At 37.9% G+C, this 19,935-nt stretch overlaps 1 protein-coding gene across 2 annotated transcripts in view; it reads right to left on the bottom strand.

The window, feature by feature from the left end:
• The window catches only part of LOC124722952 (sarcosine dehydrogenase, mitochondrial), a 275,416-nt gene that overhangs the window by 21,247 nt on the left and 234,234 nt on the right, over positions 1 to 19,935 (bottom strand). Inside the window, exon 16 of one of the 2 annotated variants that reach the window (XM_047248117.1) lies at positions 2,144 to 2,251. The exons of the other annotated variant lie outside the window; for it this stretch is intronic. Coding sequence (XP_047104073.1) covers positions 2,144 to 2,251 — 108 coding nt within the window. The remainder of the gene's footprint in view (positions 1 to 2,143; positions 2,252 to 19,935) is intronic. 2 annotated transcript variants of the gene reach the window in all.

Below are 19,935 nucleotides of genomic sequence, written 5' to 3'. Positions count from 1 at the left end.
TGTGGGGCTTTATAAAAGACAAGGTGTGCAGAAATAACACCAAAACCATTGCTGAGCTGAAAACTGCCATTCAGGAGGTCATCAAAAGCACTGATGTTCCAACACTTCAGTGGCTCACACAGAATTTTGCTATTCGTCTACACCGTGTCATTGCCAATGATGGCAGGCATATCAAACATATCATAACCTAAATCTGAACATCTGTAGTGATGTTTTCATGTTGAATAAAGTGTGTGCACGCTGTAGTTTGTAACTAATTTACTTTTTTTTCATGTAGTTCAATAATTATAACCCTGTATACGTTAGAAATAACAGATGGTCATATTTCAGTGTTTTGCTTTTTATTTAAGCTATAAATGTTTCAGAGCAAAAGCTCTATCTTCAGACTCTGCAGATGGAGAGTGGAAGTTAAAAGCTGAGAACCCTTAAAATGTGTTTTTCCTCTTAAATATGCATAGGTTTAGTATGTAACCAAACAGAATATAAGCATCATTTGATGCATTCTGAAATATGCATAGGTTTAGTACGTAAAAAAGCAGAATATATGCATCATTTGTCATTATAGGACTTTCATTTTAAATACTTTCTGAATGATAAATAGTTCCAGAGTATACAATATCAAGGAAAGGTTTAATGAGAGAATACTACCTAATGGTAATACCTGTATAATGAGGGCAGTGGTTCATAGCTGTCTAACTATGATCTCTTTTAGTGCTCTCATCTAATCCTCTGATTCAGATATAGAACAAGAATGTTTCTGTTTAAAGTATTATCTGCATCTAACTCTTTTTCTCTGCAATAACAATTTAGTGCTCATGATGTGAGTTGCCTTACATTTAGAGGCACTGCACAAGGAATCAAATCTTTCTTAAAAAAACTATTTATATTTATCTTTGCTCTGATGGCATAGGCTAGAAAATTGTAAATTTGTGGTAAGGAATATGAGACCAAACTGCTGAGGTCATCAGTCCCTAGGCTTATGCACTACTTAATCTAACTTAAACTATGTTATGCTAAGACAACACACACTCAGCCATGCCCAAGGGAGGACTTGAACCTCTGAAGGGGGGAGCTGCGTGAACCATGACAAGACGCCTCAGACCGCACGGCTACCTCATGCGGCTCATGGGTTAGAGGTAAGCATGGATGCCACACGTTTGATTCTTGGTGTGATCATGAGTTTTTTGCTAGGGGCAATCAGTTAATTACTCCAGTTTCAAAAGCCAGTGTCATTGGTGAGCAGTTTAGTGTCCTGACTACATGCTGCCATCCATTGATACCTTGGAATGGAAAATTAGAATTTAACGTCTTATCAGCATCAACACCAAAATGTATAAGACTGACAGAGTAGACAAGAATGAAGCATAAAAATAGCTACAGTCATTTCAAAGGAATTATCGATGCTTTCACTGAAATGATTTAAATAAACCTTTGGAAACTTAAATCAGTAAGGCATGACAAGGACTCAAAACACGGCCAGCATAGATCCAGGTGAAGACTTTGACAGAGTTTGTGGAAGTAATTGACAGGCTAATGTACTAAAAGGAAATAATGATATGAAGTTTAACTTTTAATTTTATATACTGCTGTCCTGAGTCCTCATGGAAAATGCACTGTTGTTTGCGTATGTGATTTATATTTACAAATCATGCCTTTCCTCTTAGCCATATTAATTATAGATGTTTCCATATTCATTGCACTTCACGTCAGTCTTCTTCTGAATATTAATTTCTAGATGCAAAAATATTAATGTTATTCTCTCTCAGTTTTACTACATTTTTTGAGAACTTCGTATGTGTGCTGTAGTAAAACTAAAGGGAGGAAATTAGAGTTTAATATCTCATCAACAATGAGGTCGTCAGAGTGAGAGGACAGGCTCATGTCAAAGAAGTGTAGTGAAGGAAACTGGCCATGTAATTTTTGTAGGAACCATCCCAACACTTGAATTACCCAATTTAGAGAAACCACAGAAGACCTAAATCTCAGTGGGCAGCTGGGGAACTGAACCACCATCCTGCTAAATGTGAGTCCAACACACACACACACACACACACACACACACACACACACACAAACAAACAAACAAACAGGAGTAAAAACAGCACTGCTCTTACAGGTTTGCAATATGGAGTAAATCACATACCCTTGTCCAATACTTGCTCCTAGAGCATATCCATAGTCTCCTCTCCTAAGATAACCCACTACTTGGCCATCTCTCCATACTGTTTCAAGTCCCCACACAGGAATTTGCCTATAATGCAACAATAATTTATAGGTAACATATTTTTCTGATGTTAGACACAATAAGTAGTTGGTCAACAAGAAAGCAAGATTTCTGTTTACAGAGGACAAAAATCATGAGAAAATCTCATTACTATGTATATCATCCAACTGTGTAAATATTGCTCCTTTGTTTTTGCAAGTTGCTTTTCATTTTACAATTTTTTGTTTTGTTTTATGCAACATGAATGATTCATTCTCATCAGGTGAAAGTATGACTGCCTGGCTTACATCTTATTTACTTGATTTTACTTATTGGAGCCCAGAAGTGCCGTATTATGTTTCCACACAGAGTAAATTTTTTTTCGTAATGATACAGTGCTTACAGCAACAAAAGTGTTTTGTATTTGCACCAATAAAGTGTCATTTATCTTATGAAGCTAGTAAATGAAAATAAACATAAAAATTCTGCACACATACTGATAGCAGGTATAACAAAAGCAAATGAGAAAATACAGTGAATATGTTAATACATAAAAATATAAGCATAATATACTAATATATTCACAGATTGTGACACTTCTCTATTTGGCCTACAAATATTATAGTAAAACAGCAACTGAAGATATAGGGCAACTAGAATATTATGCTTACAGCAAGATTCACAAATTAAAAGAAATTATATGCACAGTTGACTGCTGTGTATGTGATATATTAGGACATGCAGGAGTTGGACAAAAATATGGAGATGCTGCAAGAAATGCATGCTTGAACATAAATGCAGATGCTGCCAAGTGAGCAGGTTGCACCATTGCATTTGACCATGAATGGCTCCTGTACAATGTCCTCAAGTGTCAGTTGTGATCAGAATAGTGTTTTGTGTAGCTGTGAGTGCAACATAGCTGAAGTGTTCGGGGTTTCAAGAGGCATGATAACAAAATTTATACCACATACATGGAAAGCAGAAAGACATCATATGTTAAGTCACACCATTGATGAGAGTGCGTGTTGGGTGAGAGCTGAGTGTTGCACTCATGAAGCCTATCAGCACCAAAACAACTTGAAGGGAGCTCCATAAGAGGAGAATTGCAGGGTGAACTTGAGTTGAAAAACCACTCATCAGTGATGCTAATGCCCATAATTGGAAAACATAGTGCCAAATCCATAAAACCTGGACTAAAGATGAAAGGAAATCATTTGGTTGGATGAATTTTGTTTTACACTGTTTCCAGCTTCTGGCCGAGTTTATGGTCCAAAAGTGAAACATGGCAGGGGTTCAATGACGATTTGGGCAACCATATCACACTATTCCATGGGCCCTGTGGTTACTCTACAAGGATTATGTGACCATTTTGGCTGAACAGGTACATCCCATGGCACAAAATTTGTTCCTCAATCATGATACTGTGTTACAAGACAACAATGTCCCTGTTAACACAGTTTGCATTGTCCAGAACAGGCTTTGTGAGCATGAGGATAAATTGTTGCATCTCCCCTGGCCACTAATAGTCACAAGATATAAATATTATTGAGCCTTAATGGTCTGCTTTGGAGAGAAGGGTGCATAATTGCTATCCACCTCCATCATCATTACCTGAACTTGTCACTATTTTGTAGAATAAGGGTATAAGTTTCCCTTGAAAATCATACAGGACCCATGTTTATTTGTTCTGAGAGGACTGAAAACTGTTTTGAATGCCCACAAGTTTCCTGCACCGTATTAGGCATGGTACTGCATTGTGTTTTTGGTATTTCCTTATTTTTGCCCACTCCCTGTGATATTCTTAAGATTTAAATTATGTTCAAGAGAGGATAAGATCATATAGGTAACATAACTTTGCTTTCAGGTACTCATCAACAGAATGAAAAGTATGTGCATTATTATTTCCTCTGCTTTCCTCCTTAAGGTATTACCATTATTTTTAATCAATTGAGATAGTTCGTTGCAGAGTATGTCACCCTATCTTGACTTCTGCATCTCTGTCTTTAATAAAGTAATAAGAGACATGATTACAAACATAATTTACAAAATTAGATAAGTCTGAATATTTCCACTTGATAATAAGTGACAGAAACAGCTTTTTCAGGAAACTTGACTTGCAGGTGTAAAGTTTTAGCTAATATAAGTAGAAGGGTCAGTCAGAAAGTAATGCCTCCTATGTTTTTTAATTTGTCAAGAATTTAAAATGCAGCTCTGAGGGACACTGAATACGTAATGCAACACATTTTTTTCCTTGATCAGTTTCAATTGAAAAAAATGCAGAATATGTTGTGGGACATCATGGAATATTCCTGCTTCCGCTGCTATAGTTTCATGATGTTCCAATAGGTGGTGGCACTACATGTAGCCTTAAAAGTGGTGTCTGTACCACAAGTGCATTCCAGGCAGAAAACTGTCATTGATTTCTTTTGGCAGAAACCCTGAGCATTGCAGATATTCATAGGCACCTGCAGAATGTCTACGGACACCTGGCAGTGAACAGAAAACACAGTAAGTCATTGGGTAAAGTTCATAATTAGGTTGTGCAAACCTGTCCAATCTCCAGCGTGCTGCACAGCTGCACACAGCTGTGATTCTTGCAATGTTAGAATATGCAGATACTCTCATTCAAAGTGATTGACAGATCATAATCAAATACCTCATTACACAACTGGATGTCTCTGTTTGTCGTGCTGACATGCTCATCCACCTTTTGGGGTACATGAAGGTGTGTGCCCTCTGCGTTCCTCGCCGCCTAACAGAAGACCATAAAGAGCAACAGAGGACCATCCATGTGGAGTTGCTTGTATGTTACAAGGCTGATCATGAGAATTCTTTGTTGAGCATTGCCACAGGTGCTGAAACATGGGTTCATGAATTCAAGCCAGTAACAAAATGGCAATCCATAGAGTGGTGCCATACCACCTCTCCTCTGAACAAGAAGTTCGAAGCAGCACCCTCATCTGGTGAAGTTGAGATGATATTCTTCTGGAACTCAGAACGCATTATTCTGTCTGATGTCTCCTTCATGGTGCTACAATCATTTCTGAAGTGTGTTGTGCTGCCTTAAGGAAATTGATGAAAGACCTTCAGTGTGTGCTTCACCACAAAATTACTAATGAACTTCTCCTCCTCACACAAGTCTATCCATCCAAAAGGAGCTCACAATACTTCAGTGGACTGTACTTTCTCATCCACCCAACAGCCCAGATCTCATACTTCCTGACTTCCATTTACATGGCGCAATGCAGGATGCACTCTTTGGAAAGCAGTACATGAGTGATAGGGAGGTTATTGATGCAACAAGACATTGTCTCCAACATCGACCAGTAGTGTGGTACCAAAAAAAAAAAAAAAAAAAAAAAAAAAGAGAGAGAGAGAGAGAGAGAGAGAGAGGGATGTATTCCAGTGTCCTAAAATACTTGATCCTGCTTCTGAAGTCATTGATGCATGAATATTTTCACGTGCTCATCATCTTCAAAGTGAATCCCACAATGAACTTCTTTTAGTGACCTGAACAGATGGAAATCTGATGGTGCCAGGTCAGGGCTGTATAAGGGATGAGGCAAGACTTCCCATCCAGTTTTCAAAGTCAGTTAAATAGTGCAATGGATGTTGTGTTAGCCTTCATTGTCATGCAAAAGAACGTCCACCATAGTTTTGCTGGGTGAACTCCCTGAAGACATGGTTTAAGCTGTTTGAGGGATCTGACACACTGGACAGACTTTACTGTGCTTCCACCTATCTTTAAGAGTCTGTTAGTTCAGTCTTTTCAATATTTCAGTGACACACTCCCAAGGGTGAAACAAACCATCTCTATATACGTTCAACATCCCTGCTTTTATGCATTCAGTGCCAATTACGTGTAGTACTTCTCAACATTATAGGCATAAGGCACATCAGTGTTTGGAATCTAGATGGGCAATGATCCATCGTATGGATGAATACCATTTTTGGTTCTTATACCTGAATCTATCGGTCCTTGTTTTGTTAATTTGTGGTATAACTGAAGGTGTTGTATTTCTGGTAGATAGAGTTTGCGCAAATGCCAAGGTCACAAACGCAAGTGGTGATGACTTAGGAAGTGACTGAACCTTTGGTGAAACAGGTAGCTGAGCTGAAGGTCAGAAATGCTCCTTGGAAAGGCAAGTTGATACATTAACAAAGGGCAACACACAGTAACATGATGAACTAGTTGCAACAGTAGAGGCTAAAGCTTTATTCTGTGTACCTGCTCCGTCTGTGGATTTGACTGCAGGTAGTCTAGTTTTTCAGGTAAAATGACTGGATGTGTTGGCATTTATCAACAATCTGGAAACTGCCACAAGGCTGGGAAAGTGGATGGTCAAAGTATGTTAATACATTGTGAAATTGTGAGCAAAGACTTGTAATTTGCTATGGAGGGTTGAATAAGGCAAATACATTTTACCAACTCAAAATTGAGCTCATTCAGTGTTACTGCGAGCTGCACTGTGCAAGATGTTTTAGGGAACAGCTCAATGGAATTTCTCAGAAATGGAACACATTGGTGTAAATGTTCTCGGGTAGGATTAAGAATATAAATGTGTAAGATTATGAGACCATGCAGAAAGATGTGATGGGCAAAATTATCCTCCAGGAAGCAGAGCATAGAGTATTAGAAGTTTTTCTGGAGGACTTCCACCCAATATGTTGAGGAGAGTACAGATAGAGAATCTGAAGGATTTGGCTACTGCCATTAAGGTAGCTATATGACTGGAGGAAGTAGATATTGCAATTTTGGTACAGGATAACTGGAATGTTTCTTGCTCAGAAATAGGTGTAGATATGTGATCCACATTTAGAAACAATGTTGCCAATAGCAATGCTACAAGTGTAGCGTGGTAGGACACTGTGCACAGGAGTGCAGGGTAAAAAGCAAAGTGGATGATATCATGCTATGAGTTTGGAAATTCTTCAACCACTGAATGGCATTCCCTGTAAACCATAATGCTACAAAGGTGTATGGAAAGATGAAGTGTTGTTTGGTGGGCATGGTAAACAGAATGGAACATAAATAGTTAGTGTGGACAGTAGGGCTCATGTGTCAGTAACTAGTCTTTAACTCTCAGGCAGAAAGAGACTGAATTCTCCACAATACACATTATGTGTAGTAGAGGACAATGATGTGGCATCCGTGGAACCAGTGTTGCTCAATTTCTGGAATGGAGAATGAATTTTCAGGAAGGTATGGAAATATGTCTTCATTTTGATGAGGGGTAATATCCAATCCTAGGGCTGGACTTCCTGAATAAGCAACATGCAAAAACTGATCTTTTGCAGCACACCGTCAAACTCAGTGGGATATTGTTCCAGCTGGGGATGACCACTGAAAATGATAAATTCTCACAAGGCTCACTGATCATGAAGTTGGACCTGAATAAATAGTGTTTGTGACCACTAAAGCTCAACTTGCAAGATAAAGTTCTGGAAGGTACAGGAAAAATACTCCCATTAACTGTGGGGTACTGACCTACTGAATGACATTTTGTGTATTTCAGAGCTATTACAGCACAATGATGATTTGGATTTTCACATTGTTTTGTATGCAAGAGCATGGCACATGTACAGGAAGTAAATGGAGATTACATGATTCTACTAAGTGTTGATAATTTTGCCACAGATAAAGTGGATCTGCCAAAAGAATTATTGATTGTTAATTTGGACATTCTAGACAAGATCGATTTGGAGAGGTTCAAAGCAGACCTTTGCCACAAGCAAACTGTCAATGGCTCTGCATTAAATGAAAAAGTACAGTATTTAAAAATGAAAGATGGGACAGCTATGGAGAGACTGTTGATACTACTCATGGATTTGTTTAATCCTAGTGGACCTTTCCAGCAACATCCATGATGCAGCATAACATCCTGATTGGGGTTAATGCTCCAGTCTATAAGAAACCATATAGGAAATCTCAGCACTTGCAACTCATAATGAAGGAATTTATCAATCAGCAGTTGGATGATGTCATTACAGAGAAGTGATAATCCATTGGAGTAGCTGCCGTCATCATGCTGAAAAAATCACCAGTTGGGATGATGAAATACAAGTTCTGTTTGATTATCAATAGCTGGATGGAAGAACAGTGACAGGTGCAAATCATATTCCAGATATAATGGTCATGTTGGAGGACATCCTGGGTCAATGTAAATACTTCTCCACAATGGATTTAAAGGGTGGGTATCACCAGCTGGAATTGGTTCCAGAAGATGGGCCAAAGACCACATTCACCATTCCTTGGGACACTACCAGTATTGATGGATGCCATTTAAGCTTGAGAATGCATCAGGGACATTTCAGAAGCTATTAGATGGAGTACTATGTGGATTAAAACTGTGTTAGTGTGGTACTCAATGCACAACTCCTAGAAGAGTAGTTTAACAAGTTGTGTTTGGCTCACTTAATGTTGAGTATTGAAAAATATCACTTCACATCAATGGAAATGAACTATTTTGGCCCTGTGATTAACCAAAATGGCATGAAAATTGACCCAAGATTGATATGTGCTGTCCATGATTTTTTATCACTGCAGACTGTGAAATAACTCTGATCAGAGTTATTTCACAGGTCTACATAATTATTACAGAAAATTTGTCAGAGAGACTACTGAAATCATTAGACCATTAATGCATTTGTTAAAAAAGGGTGTAAAATTCCAGAAGATGACTGACTGTCAAACTGCATTCAATAAATTCAAAGATGCACTAACATCTAGCTTGATTTTAATATTTCCAATTATGAGAAACAGCTTATCCCATCCTAAAGTGCGTGTCATTTATGTTGGCGGCTGAGTTTAGGTTCGTTCTGCGCATCTGACGTCACAAAACACAGTCAGCCAATGAACAGAGAACAACGTTGCCAGATCTCGACTGCAGTGCAGAGCACGGACGAGTGTCTTCAGTTTTAGAGACGTTCAGTCATAAATAAAGTAATAGAACAAAAGCAATGTCTTGATAGCAGATTTTCTTTTATAGAAAGTTTGGAAAAAGAATTCTTTATACCAATTGCTTCATATTTTATTAATTAATTAAACGAAACAAGCAATAAGACTCCTAATTCAGGCAATAGCAAGGAAAGGTGTTTGTATCGATCTCACGAACCGCTTTTTCGCAATAAAGAACAGCGGTAATTGTTTATTTCCTATTGCACTCAGAACAAAGCATGAGTAATTCTTAGTCATACCAACAGTGTTTGTCAGTATTTTGCGTGACATGTTAGAGTCCTTATGGCGTTCTATAGTCACACGAGCTGCGTTAGCATAACGATTAAGGTGTTGGTGTTCTATGCGAAAGGTTAAGAGTGCAAACCTTGTGGAGTGCTGAATATTTTCATTATTTAAAAACAATATCAAAGTGCCTTACTTCACGAATTAAATTCGTTTGAGTGCAATTTTTTGAAATTTCTAGTGCTTTGTCTCTTCATTACCCTTTCGCTGCTGCAGACACGTGCTCCCTGCATTCCACGCTGTGCGTGACTTTGTCGTCACTGCACTGCTCGCCTGTGCAGACACATGGTGTTTCCACTGCTTTGACACACTTATCATTTGATTTCACAAAAACTGTTTGGCCCAAAAATTTGATTTTTACACGTCTTCTTGACTGATACCTTCCCCCCATAAATGACTTAATTTTGTTTCAATGTTCAACACAGTTATTATGCAGCATTAAATGTAGTAAACCATTGCACAAAATTTTGAAGAGTTTGCAGAAGTAAAAGTCCATAGCGTATACTTTTCGTATGGTTGATTTTAGTTGCCACAATGTTGAGAATAAAATGTGGACAAGATACCTAAATTTCATATAAAATTTACTGTATAACAATATCTCATTTCATTTAAGTACCACATAGATGTCATATGTAATAGTGAGAAATATTCCGTCTTTCGTGACTGTAATAAAAGTTTTATTTACACTGGACACGTTTGGCATTATTTTAAAGCACTTCAATCAATGAAAGGTATGGCACATACACAATGGTATTCATGTTCTCTTTCTTGTTTTTGCTCCACAGTCACAGTTTTACCGATGCTACTGAAATATATTCCTCTTCTGCAACTGTAATAAGCGACTTATTTAGACCAGACGCGTATCTCTCTTTTGAAGCATCTTCAGTGGACAGTATTTTGTCTCCTCCATTGCCAAGTCACCTTTCATAGTTTTGTGCTGCGGTAACACAATATTCAACATTTGTGTTGGCTGATCAGTGTTTTAGCAAATAAATGTTGTTTGTGTGTGCCACACACAAAAACTGTATTTGACATAGCTCAGAGCACTTCACTGATGGACGGTATATTCGAGTCCTAATGTTTTTGTAAGTCCACAGTTTTGTTTAATGTATTTTGTCTACTTCCTTTTGATTGATCGAAGTGCTTTAAAATAAAGCCAGACGTGCCCAGTGTAAATAAAACTTTTGTTACAGTCACGAAAGATGGAATATTTCTCAATATTACATACGACACCTATGTTGTACTTAAATTAAATGAGATATTGTTATACAGTAAATTTTATATGACATTTAGATATCTTGTGGCAACTAAAATCGACCATACAGAAAGTGTACTCTATGGACTTTTACCTCTGCAAACTCTTCAAAATTTCGTGCAATGGTTTACTATATTTAATGCTGCATAATAACTGCGTTGAACATTGAAACAAAATTAAATCATTTATGGGGGGAAGGTATCAGTCAAGAAGATGTGTAAAAATCTAATTTTTGGACCAAATAGTTTTTGTGGAATTGAATGATTAGAGTGTCAAAGCAATCGGAACACCATGTTTCTGCACAGGCGAGCAGTGCAGTGACAAAATTGTGCACAGCGCGGAAGGCAGGGAGCACGTCTTTGTAGCAGCGAAAGGGTTAATGTGGCTGTGGTGGCTTTACTTCATGAACTGCGTGCTCCCCCATAAACGTAAGCTTGTGAACTATACTATACTATGGCCCTGCTTCTCTTGGCGCGTGCGTCGTGTGCAACTGGCAACGCAGCAATCTCCCGCGTCTGGGCGAGCCGCCAAGATAAAAGAATTGAACTATATGATGCAATCAACCAAGTGTTAGAATGCATTTTAAATCAGGAGCTCAATGACAAGGAACACCAAGTAGCATTAGCATCAAAGCAGTTAGGCAACCATGGAGAAGGAGATGTTGAGTGTCATATATGGTATTTTTGGTGTTACCTCTGTGGTAGGAAACAGCAAGATATAATGAACTATGTGGCATTAAACTGGTTATTAGAGCTGAAAGATCCTTCATGCAGATTAACTTGTTGGTCATTAAAATTAAGCAAATTTGATTACAAGCTAGTAGACAAACCTAGCAGGAAACATAGCAATTCCAGTGAGTTAAGCCGAAAGATTGAGGTCATACAAGAATATGGCAGAGGACATGCAGACTGGCAAAAGCCACAGACCACTGATGCAGACTGCCATTTAGTCAGTATGCAATCATAGTTCATTATGCATTATGGGCTACTGTGTATGATTATGAAGTTCAGGCCATGTATTGTGGTATCTGCATCTCTGATGGATGAAGTATTGATGGTTGCAAAGGGCAAAGAATGATTGATTGCAGAATAGCAGAGAATCAGGAGACAGGACATTGACCAGTATGTAAGGCATTGTGTACTGCATGACCTACCAGCTTCAGCCATCAATAAGTACTGCTGCAAATATTACCTGAGACATCCAAGCCATTTGAAATGGGATAATGGACAAGGGGCTCTTCATCAGCAATGTGTGGATAAGTTGAGAATATGGGTCTGACGGGAGGTGTGATAGGGCAGTCCGTGCAGTTGTGTATGACCACTGTGTCTGGATGGTGCAATGGTTAGAGCATCTGCCTAGTAAGCGAGAGATGCGGGTTCAAATGCTAGTCCAGAACAAATTTTCAACTTTCCACATTGACTCAAATCAATGTCCACTTGTGGACATTGACTGTAATTCCTTAGTTTCTTAATTCATAGTAGCTGCTGGATAAAAATGGTGTCTTTTCTTTTGGAGATGTTTGAAAGAACAGACACCACATATATATGCTGAATATACAGGGTGATTCAAAAAGAATACCACAGCTTTAAAAATGTGTATTTAATGAAAGAAACATAATATAACCTTCTGTTATACATCATTACAAAGAGTATTTAAAAAGGTTTTTTTCACTCAAAAACAAGTTCAGAGATGTTCAATATGGCCCCCTCCAGACACTCGAGCAATATCAACCCGATACTCCAACTCATTCCACACTCTCTGTAGCATATCAGGCGTAACAGTTTGGATAGCTGCTGTTATTTCTCGTTTCAAATCATCAATGGTGGCTGGGAGAGGTGGCCAAAACACCATATCCTTAACATACCCCCATAAGAAAAAATTGCAGGGGGTACGACCAGGGCTTCTTGGAGGCCAGTGATGAAGTGCTCTGTCACGGGCTGCGTGGCGGCCGATCCATCGCCTCGGGTAGTTGACGTTCAGGTAGTTACGGACAGATAAGTGCCAATGTGGACTCTCCATACAGTTGATTGTGGAATTTGCAGCTCTCTGCTAGCTCTGTGAGTCGATTTTCCTGGGCTGCGAACAAATGCTTGCTGGATGCGTGCTACATTTTCATCACTCGTTCTCGGCCGTCCAGAACTTTTCCCTTTGCACAAACACCCATTCTCTGTAAACTGTTTATACCAACGTTTAATACACCACCTATCAGGAGGTTTAACACCATACTTCATTTGAAATGCACGCTGAACAACTGTCGTCGATTCACTTCTGCCGTACTCAATAACACAAAAAGCTTTCTGTTGAGCGGTCGCCATCTTAGCACCAACTGACGCTGACGCCTAGTCAACAGCGCCTCAAGCGAACAAATGTACAACTAAATGAAACTTTATAGCTCCCTTAATTCGCCGACAGATAGAGCTTAGCTCTGCCTTTTGTCGTTGCAGAGTTTTAAATTCCTAAAGTTGTGGTATTCTTTTTGAATCACCCTGTACAATCAGTCAGTGGATTAAACTAGCAAGGCCATGCACACCAAAGAACAAAACATAAAAACTTTTTATGCACTAACAAGGACAATACCAATCCATAGAAATGACATCAGCAATGAACAAGAAGTTACAATTGCCAATGCAAACTTCTGTTATTCATGTAGGACATTTTAAGCCTTTTAAAAGTACTTTGGATACATTACCACAAGCAGCAGTGTTGTTGCCTGTGAAGAAAGCAAAAGCTGTTAAGGAAAGAGAGGAAAGAGAAGTTACAGAGTAGAGTGTACAAGGAATACTTTACACATTCAGATCACATTAGTAAATATACAACTATGTGGGATACATGAACAGTGTCATGGTAAAGTTTGTGATGCTTATTTCACTGTCTTACTGTAATAGATTTGTTCTATAGGGAGTTTATTTTTGCATTGTTATATTAATGGGATGGCAGAGAGTTAGTTTATAAATGAATGGAGTATGCCATTGTAGAATGGTGGTTGGTATGATATGAACCATGTACATCTAACCTTGCAAGAGGGAGAGGGAGAATTATGTAATTTTCTTTCCTCCAGGTGGCATTATCACCAAGAACATTCAGGATGAACATAATAATTCTGATGATACTGCAGCTCTTCAGGGGGCAAGTATTGGACACATTGGACACATTGTGGAACCAACAATTCAAAGCAGGAGTGCCTCCCAGCAGTTCTCAGCTGGCCTATGGAAAGTGCTACAAAAGTTAACAACAGAGCTACAGCATATAACAAAACTGACGAAAAAAATTTGTTACTTTTTTATCATATGGCAACTGTTTAAATAAACACCGAGAGAACCGGGCTTCATATATCTGTACAGTTCTCCATAACAAGTGTTGATGTAGATTATCAGTGTTTTATGATTCATGCTACACAGTAAAATGGGAAACCATGGCTAAATCTGTATTGTGGAAATGCAGTAGGTGTTGCTAATATCCTAGAAGAAGGGCAACCACATGTTGATATCAATGAATGAGTTCCAATTATGCCAAAGAGAGTGGATTGCAATATGTCAAACCAGGATGGTCCAGAGTGACATGTGTGCATGTGGGATATAGTTATTCTTGGGAAATTGAATGGAGTGGGGTGCAAAAGTGATGTTCTGAAGCCATTCCTATACTTCCAAAGGTTTGATATGCACTGGATTTACTCCCTGTTCACTCTGGAGATAGTGGTACAACTTAACAACCATAATGAACCTGTCACAGGCCTCATTGTATTGGTAAGAAAAATCATTAGACACAATGCCATCCCAGAACCTGACCTTATTAAAGGATGCCCTAAAACCAGACCTGTTCCTTTCATTGTATGAGCTTATAGCCTCACAAAAGGGTTGTATTAGCACTGAGCAAATGTTCCAGCATGTACACCAGTATCATGATGTGCAGTGGAATAACATTATGACCTTCAGTGTCTGTTAATTATACCGTTGTGATTCTGATTTGTATGGCCTGTGTCTACCTCAAGTGGAACACTGCCCATGCCTGTGAACTCCCAGCATATCAACTACTAGAGCACTGGGTTAGCAGAAGCAAATTATGATTAGTTAAGTAAAAATTAGATAAGAAGCCACCTAATAAACAAGGAAAAATGCCAAGCATGTGAAACCACTGAGTGGGACTATTTACTGTTAAACGACTGCTGAGGAATTTGTCAAGAAGAGAGAAATTAGTAATGTTATTGAACTAGATTGTGTTCATATGAAGAGGTAAAAAAAGTCCAGTAGACTAATTATAGAAAATACAATTTGGATTAAGAAACAACCAGTGAATCCTATGATTTAAGCTGAACAAATCTGAAGGTAAAACTGAATGTACTGTAAATAACTGTCAATTTATAAGATATGTGTTGAGACTTTGCAGAACTGTCATGAGCTGATTTCGATGCACTGGATCTTCTGAAGAAGGGAGGCATGTTCTGCCACAACTAATTTACTTGACATGGCTGTATAAAATAAAAATGTCATCACGGTTAATAAAAAAACCTTATGGAAGCAGGCTAGACTGAGGCTGGTCAGGCACTTACATCAGCAGCAACCTGCTGAGACAACAATTGCTGTCCCCATGGCACTGAGCAGTTACCACATAGCCCAATCCAGCAGAGGGACCAAAGTTGTAATATCATCAACACAGCAAAATGGCAAATATGTGGATGACCTGACTGCTTCATTGCTGTGCTGTAGCTATGTTGTTGCTTATGTTACAGGAATCAATGCCTTGGCAAAATAACAAAATACCGAACCCATGTAAACACTATTCATTTCTGGGCAGAAGCATACATGTGACAGCCACCATCTTTGAGGGGAGATCCATGCCATACATAAAACATTGTGCAAAATTGTACTAAATATTTTCTTTGGAATTTATTTTGGGAAACTAGTTTAAGAGCCCTCACAAAGTTTAAATGGTTCTGTTAACATCCTACACTTCTTAGAGAGAAACAATCATGTGAAAGTAAAGAATATCACAAGGGATACAGATTTTAGTGACTGAAATGTTGTTGTTGTGAGACTTAATAACGTAACATTCAAATTCACCAAATATAAATCCAAAAATTTCCATTTAAAAATCTGATAAAAAGAGAAAGTCTCCATTCAACCGAAACTAAGGAAGTGTCAACCATATATGGCTTAAACTCCAAGAAATAAGGTCGACAGAAATTGAAAGTTGTGCACCATGTAAACTAATAAGAGACAGAACATATACTCATGATACACAAACGAGGTCAGAGTACTGTTATGGAAGCAACAACAAAAGCATGTCAAATTTAGGAGAACACAAAATCCCCAAGATTGGTGATCATTTACAGAAGAAGAAACTTGGAGTGGACCTCAATGTAGGATGCTTCTAATAGTTTCCACAATGAAACTCAGTCTCAAAATCTGGCAGAAAACTGAAAAAGATTCTGATCATATGTAAAGTATTTCAGCAGCAACACATAATCAGTTCCTTCACAGCATGATAGTGATGATAATGTGACTCATGATAGCATCCCTAAAGTGGAATTACTAAACATGATTTTCCATGTTCCTTTACCAAAGAAGATGCAGTAAATGTTCCAGAATTCAAGTCAGGAAAAGCTGCCAATGTGAGTAATTTAGAAGTAGATACCCTTGGTATGTTGAATCAACTTAACTCACATAATAAAGCAAGTCTTCCAGTTTAGACTGCATACCATTTAGGTTCCTTTGCAGTATGCCAATAAAATAGAACACTTTTTAGCAATAACATGCAACCACTCACTGACAAAAGACCCATAGCTAAAGACTGGAAAGCTGCTTAGGTTGCAGTTACACATAAGGAAGGAAATCTGCTGAGCTATAGACCCATATCGTTGACATTGATTTGCAATAGGATTTTGGAATATACACTGCATTCAAACATTATGAAATGCCTGAAAGAACATGATGTATTGAAACTTAAAAAGCACATAATCAGAAAATATTAGCCTTGTGAAACACAACTGGCTATTTATTCACACAAATAAGTGATATTCAGAGAGGAAATTGATTACACATTTTTAGATTTCCAGAAGCTTTTTGACACCATATCTCACAAGCAGGTTGTAATCAAATGGCAAATCTATGGATTATCACCTCAGTTGTGCAACTAGGTTCATAATTTCCTGTCAGAAAGCTCAGAGTTCATAGTAATTGATGGGAAGTCTTCGATGATACCAAAGTGATATCACAGTACCTGGTGTTCCCCAAGGAAGTGTTATATGCACTCTGTTGATTTTAATGTATATGAATTATATAGGAGGCGATCTGAGCAGCCCTCAGATTGTTTGCAGATTATGCAGTCATTCAACGTTTAGTAAAGTTATCAGAAGATCAAAATTACTTGCAGACTAATTTATATGAGATATCTGTATGTGCAAAAAGGGGTAGCTGATGCAATAAAAAGTGATGCAATGAAAAGTGAGTGGTCATCCACATAAGTGCTAAAAAAAATCTGTTACATTTTGGTTACATGTTATATCACAAAAATTTGAAAGTCTTCAGTTCAGATAATCACCTAGGGATTACAATCACAAAAAATTTAAACTGGACTTATAATATAGAAAATATTGTGGGATAGGTGAACTAAATACTGAGTCTTATTAGCAGAACATATAGAAGATGCAGCAAATCTACTAAGGAGACTTCCTACACTACACTTATCTGTCCTCTTCTGGAATATTACTGCAATATATGGTATCCTTGTCAGAAAGCATTGGTGGAGGACACTAAAAAATTTTGAAGATGGGAAGCTTGTTTCCTAATTTCACAGTACAGGGTAGAGAATGCCATAGACATGATAAATGAGTTGGAGTAGCAATCTTTAAAACAAGTTGTTTTCCGTTGTGGAAAGATCACTTCATGATATTTCAACAACCAACTTCCTCCTCCAAATGTGAAAATGTTTTGTTAACTCTCACCTACATAGGGAGAAGAAATGACCATAGTAATAAAATAAGAGAACACTGAGCTTGCATGAAAGATTTAGGTGTTCATTTTTCCCATTGTGTATTTGAGAGTGGAATTGATGAGAAATAACCTGAAAGTGGTTCTATAAACCTTCTGCCAAGTACTTAAACAGTAATCATGTATATGTAATCCACAACTTAACTCTTTACACATCTAGGTACACAATTTTTTTAGGTACCAAGAGGTATAGAGATGCAAGTACTGGATTACATGATTTACAGAACCACTTCTAGGCTACTTCTCAAGTATTCCACTCTGGAATAGAACCTAGGAAAAATGAATATCTAAATCTTTCTCTGGATGCCCTGTCTTCTCTTATTTTATTAGTACAATACTTGGAGATCATTGGTCAAATCCTTAGGAGAATACCAAATCAGCCATGTAACAATTTATACACAAGAACCACAGATAAATCATGAAGTCAGAATAGGGACAAAGATACTCTGATGAATATATCACCAGATCAGAATCAAGCTGACACCAAATAGAATGAACAATAAGACTATTTTGATGCCAAAGTTTGATATGACACAATTAAAATCATCAAGGATCAGAGATGAATGGGAGGAAGAGACAGCAATGACATTGGAAGAATTCAAAATAAGATAATCACTAAAGTGTAAGAAACAATTTCTCTAAGCATAAAAGAAGAGACATCCATGATGGAATGAAATACATGATAAAGCAATTGATTACAGGAAAATATCACACAATAAAGGGGTCAGTGACAGATCAGAAGTTAATCTGGTAACATATGTAGAGGCAATAAAGCAAATGGTGAGAGAGATCAGGAGAGGCAAGAGAGAGTACAAAAAGGATCAGTTAAAAGGTATAAAATAGGATTTCCAAAACAATAACCCAAAGCACTCCTGCAAAACACTTAAAACCAGAATCACTGGATACCAACCAATAAATATGTGGTTCAGACAAAGGTTGAAGAACTGGCACTGAACGACAAAGAGAATTGAGATACACAGGCAACAAAATTCAGTGATCTACTGAACTGTCTTCAGCCAGCTGAGACATTCCCAAGGAGCCAAGGGATCATGAAAAATGCTAAGTCAAAAGCATCAGATGAGCTGGAGATCAAGAGACAAATCATGAAACTGAAAAATGTTAGAAGAGCAAGAGATGATGGCATCATAACAGAACTGCTAAATGATGCTGGGCTGAATATTATCACAGAAATAACAAACATTATACAAAACATATGGGTGACTGAAGTAATAACAGAAGACTGGAAGTGTACTGTTACTCACCCTGTGCATAAGAAAGGAAATAGAAATGATGTTGAAAATTACAGAGGGATGTCTTTACTGCCTGTCACATACAAAATTCTATCACAGTGCCTGGAGAATACCAAGCAGGCTTCAGACCAGGAAGATCCTGGAGTGAACAGATACTCAACTTAAAAATAGTCCTGATATGTCAAGTGATGAGAAGTAGAGAGAACAAGTGCAACTTTGTACATTTCAAAAAGGCATATGATTCTATAGACAAGAGTAGTACCGACCCAAGAACTGGAAGAGAGACACATTGAAAACATTATCAAACAGACACTAACGAACACCAAATCTAAAATTCAATTCATGGGAAACTTATTACAGTCTTTCAAGATTAGAACAGACATGAGATGTGGCAATGATATTTCGCCACTATTCTTCAATATAACATTATACATAGCTGTCAGGGAATGAGAGAAAGAATTGAAGGTGCAGAGACTTTATAAACAAATCAGGGTAGGAAGGAGGAGAACCCAAGGACCAGATATTGGCAGTCTTGCATTCGATAATGACCTGGCAACACTCACAGTTAATACAAAAACTGCAGTAAAGCAAATAGAGGTCTTGAAAAAGAAGGCATAAACGTTGGACTACAGATCTCCTTTGAGAAAACAAAACATGTGTCAAATGAAAAAGATGCAACAAAAAGGTCACAAAAAATATGGTGTGATCAAAGGAGTTCACAAATTCAAGTATCTTGGGAAGAAAATGTAGGCAAAGGGGATAGAAAAAGAAACCTATAAACAGAGAAATAAAAAGCTAAGTAGAGCATTCTGGAGGAATAGAAACATCTACAGTAAATCATGCCTGTCACATAATGTAAAAGTGAGACATGAGAACACTGTCATCAAGCTAGAACCCTCATACACATCAGAAACATTGATCATGAATCAAAAAGGTGCACTAGAAAATATCAAGAAACTTGTATGAAGAATTATTAAGAAAATGCTGGGGCCCAGTAATGC

Source organism: Schistocerca piceifrons, chromosome X, assembly GCF_021461385.2.
Source record: "Schistocerca piceifrons isolate TAMUIC-IGC-003096 chromosome X, iqSchPice1.1, whole genome shotgun sequence".
Taxonomy (NCBI): domain Eukaryota; kingdom Metazoa; phylum Arthropoda; class Insecta; order Orthoptera; family Acrididae; genus Schistocerca; species Schistocerca piceifrons.
This window is presented reverse-complemented; position numbering and strand designations above follow the sequence as displayed.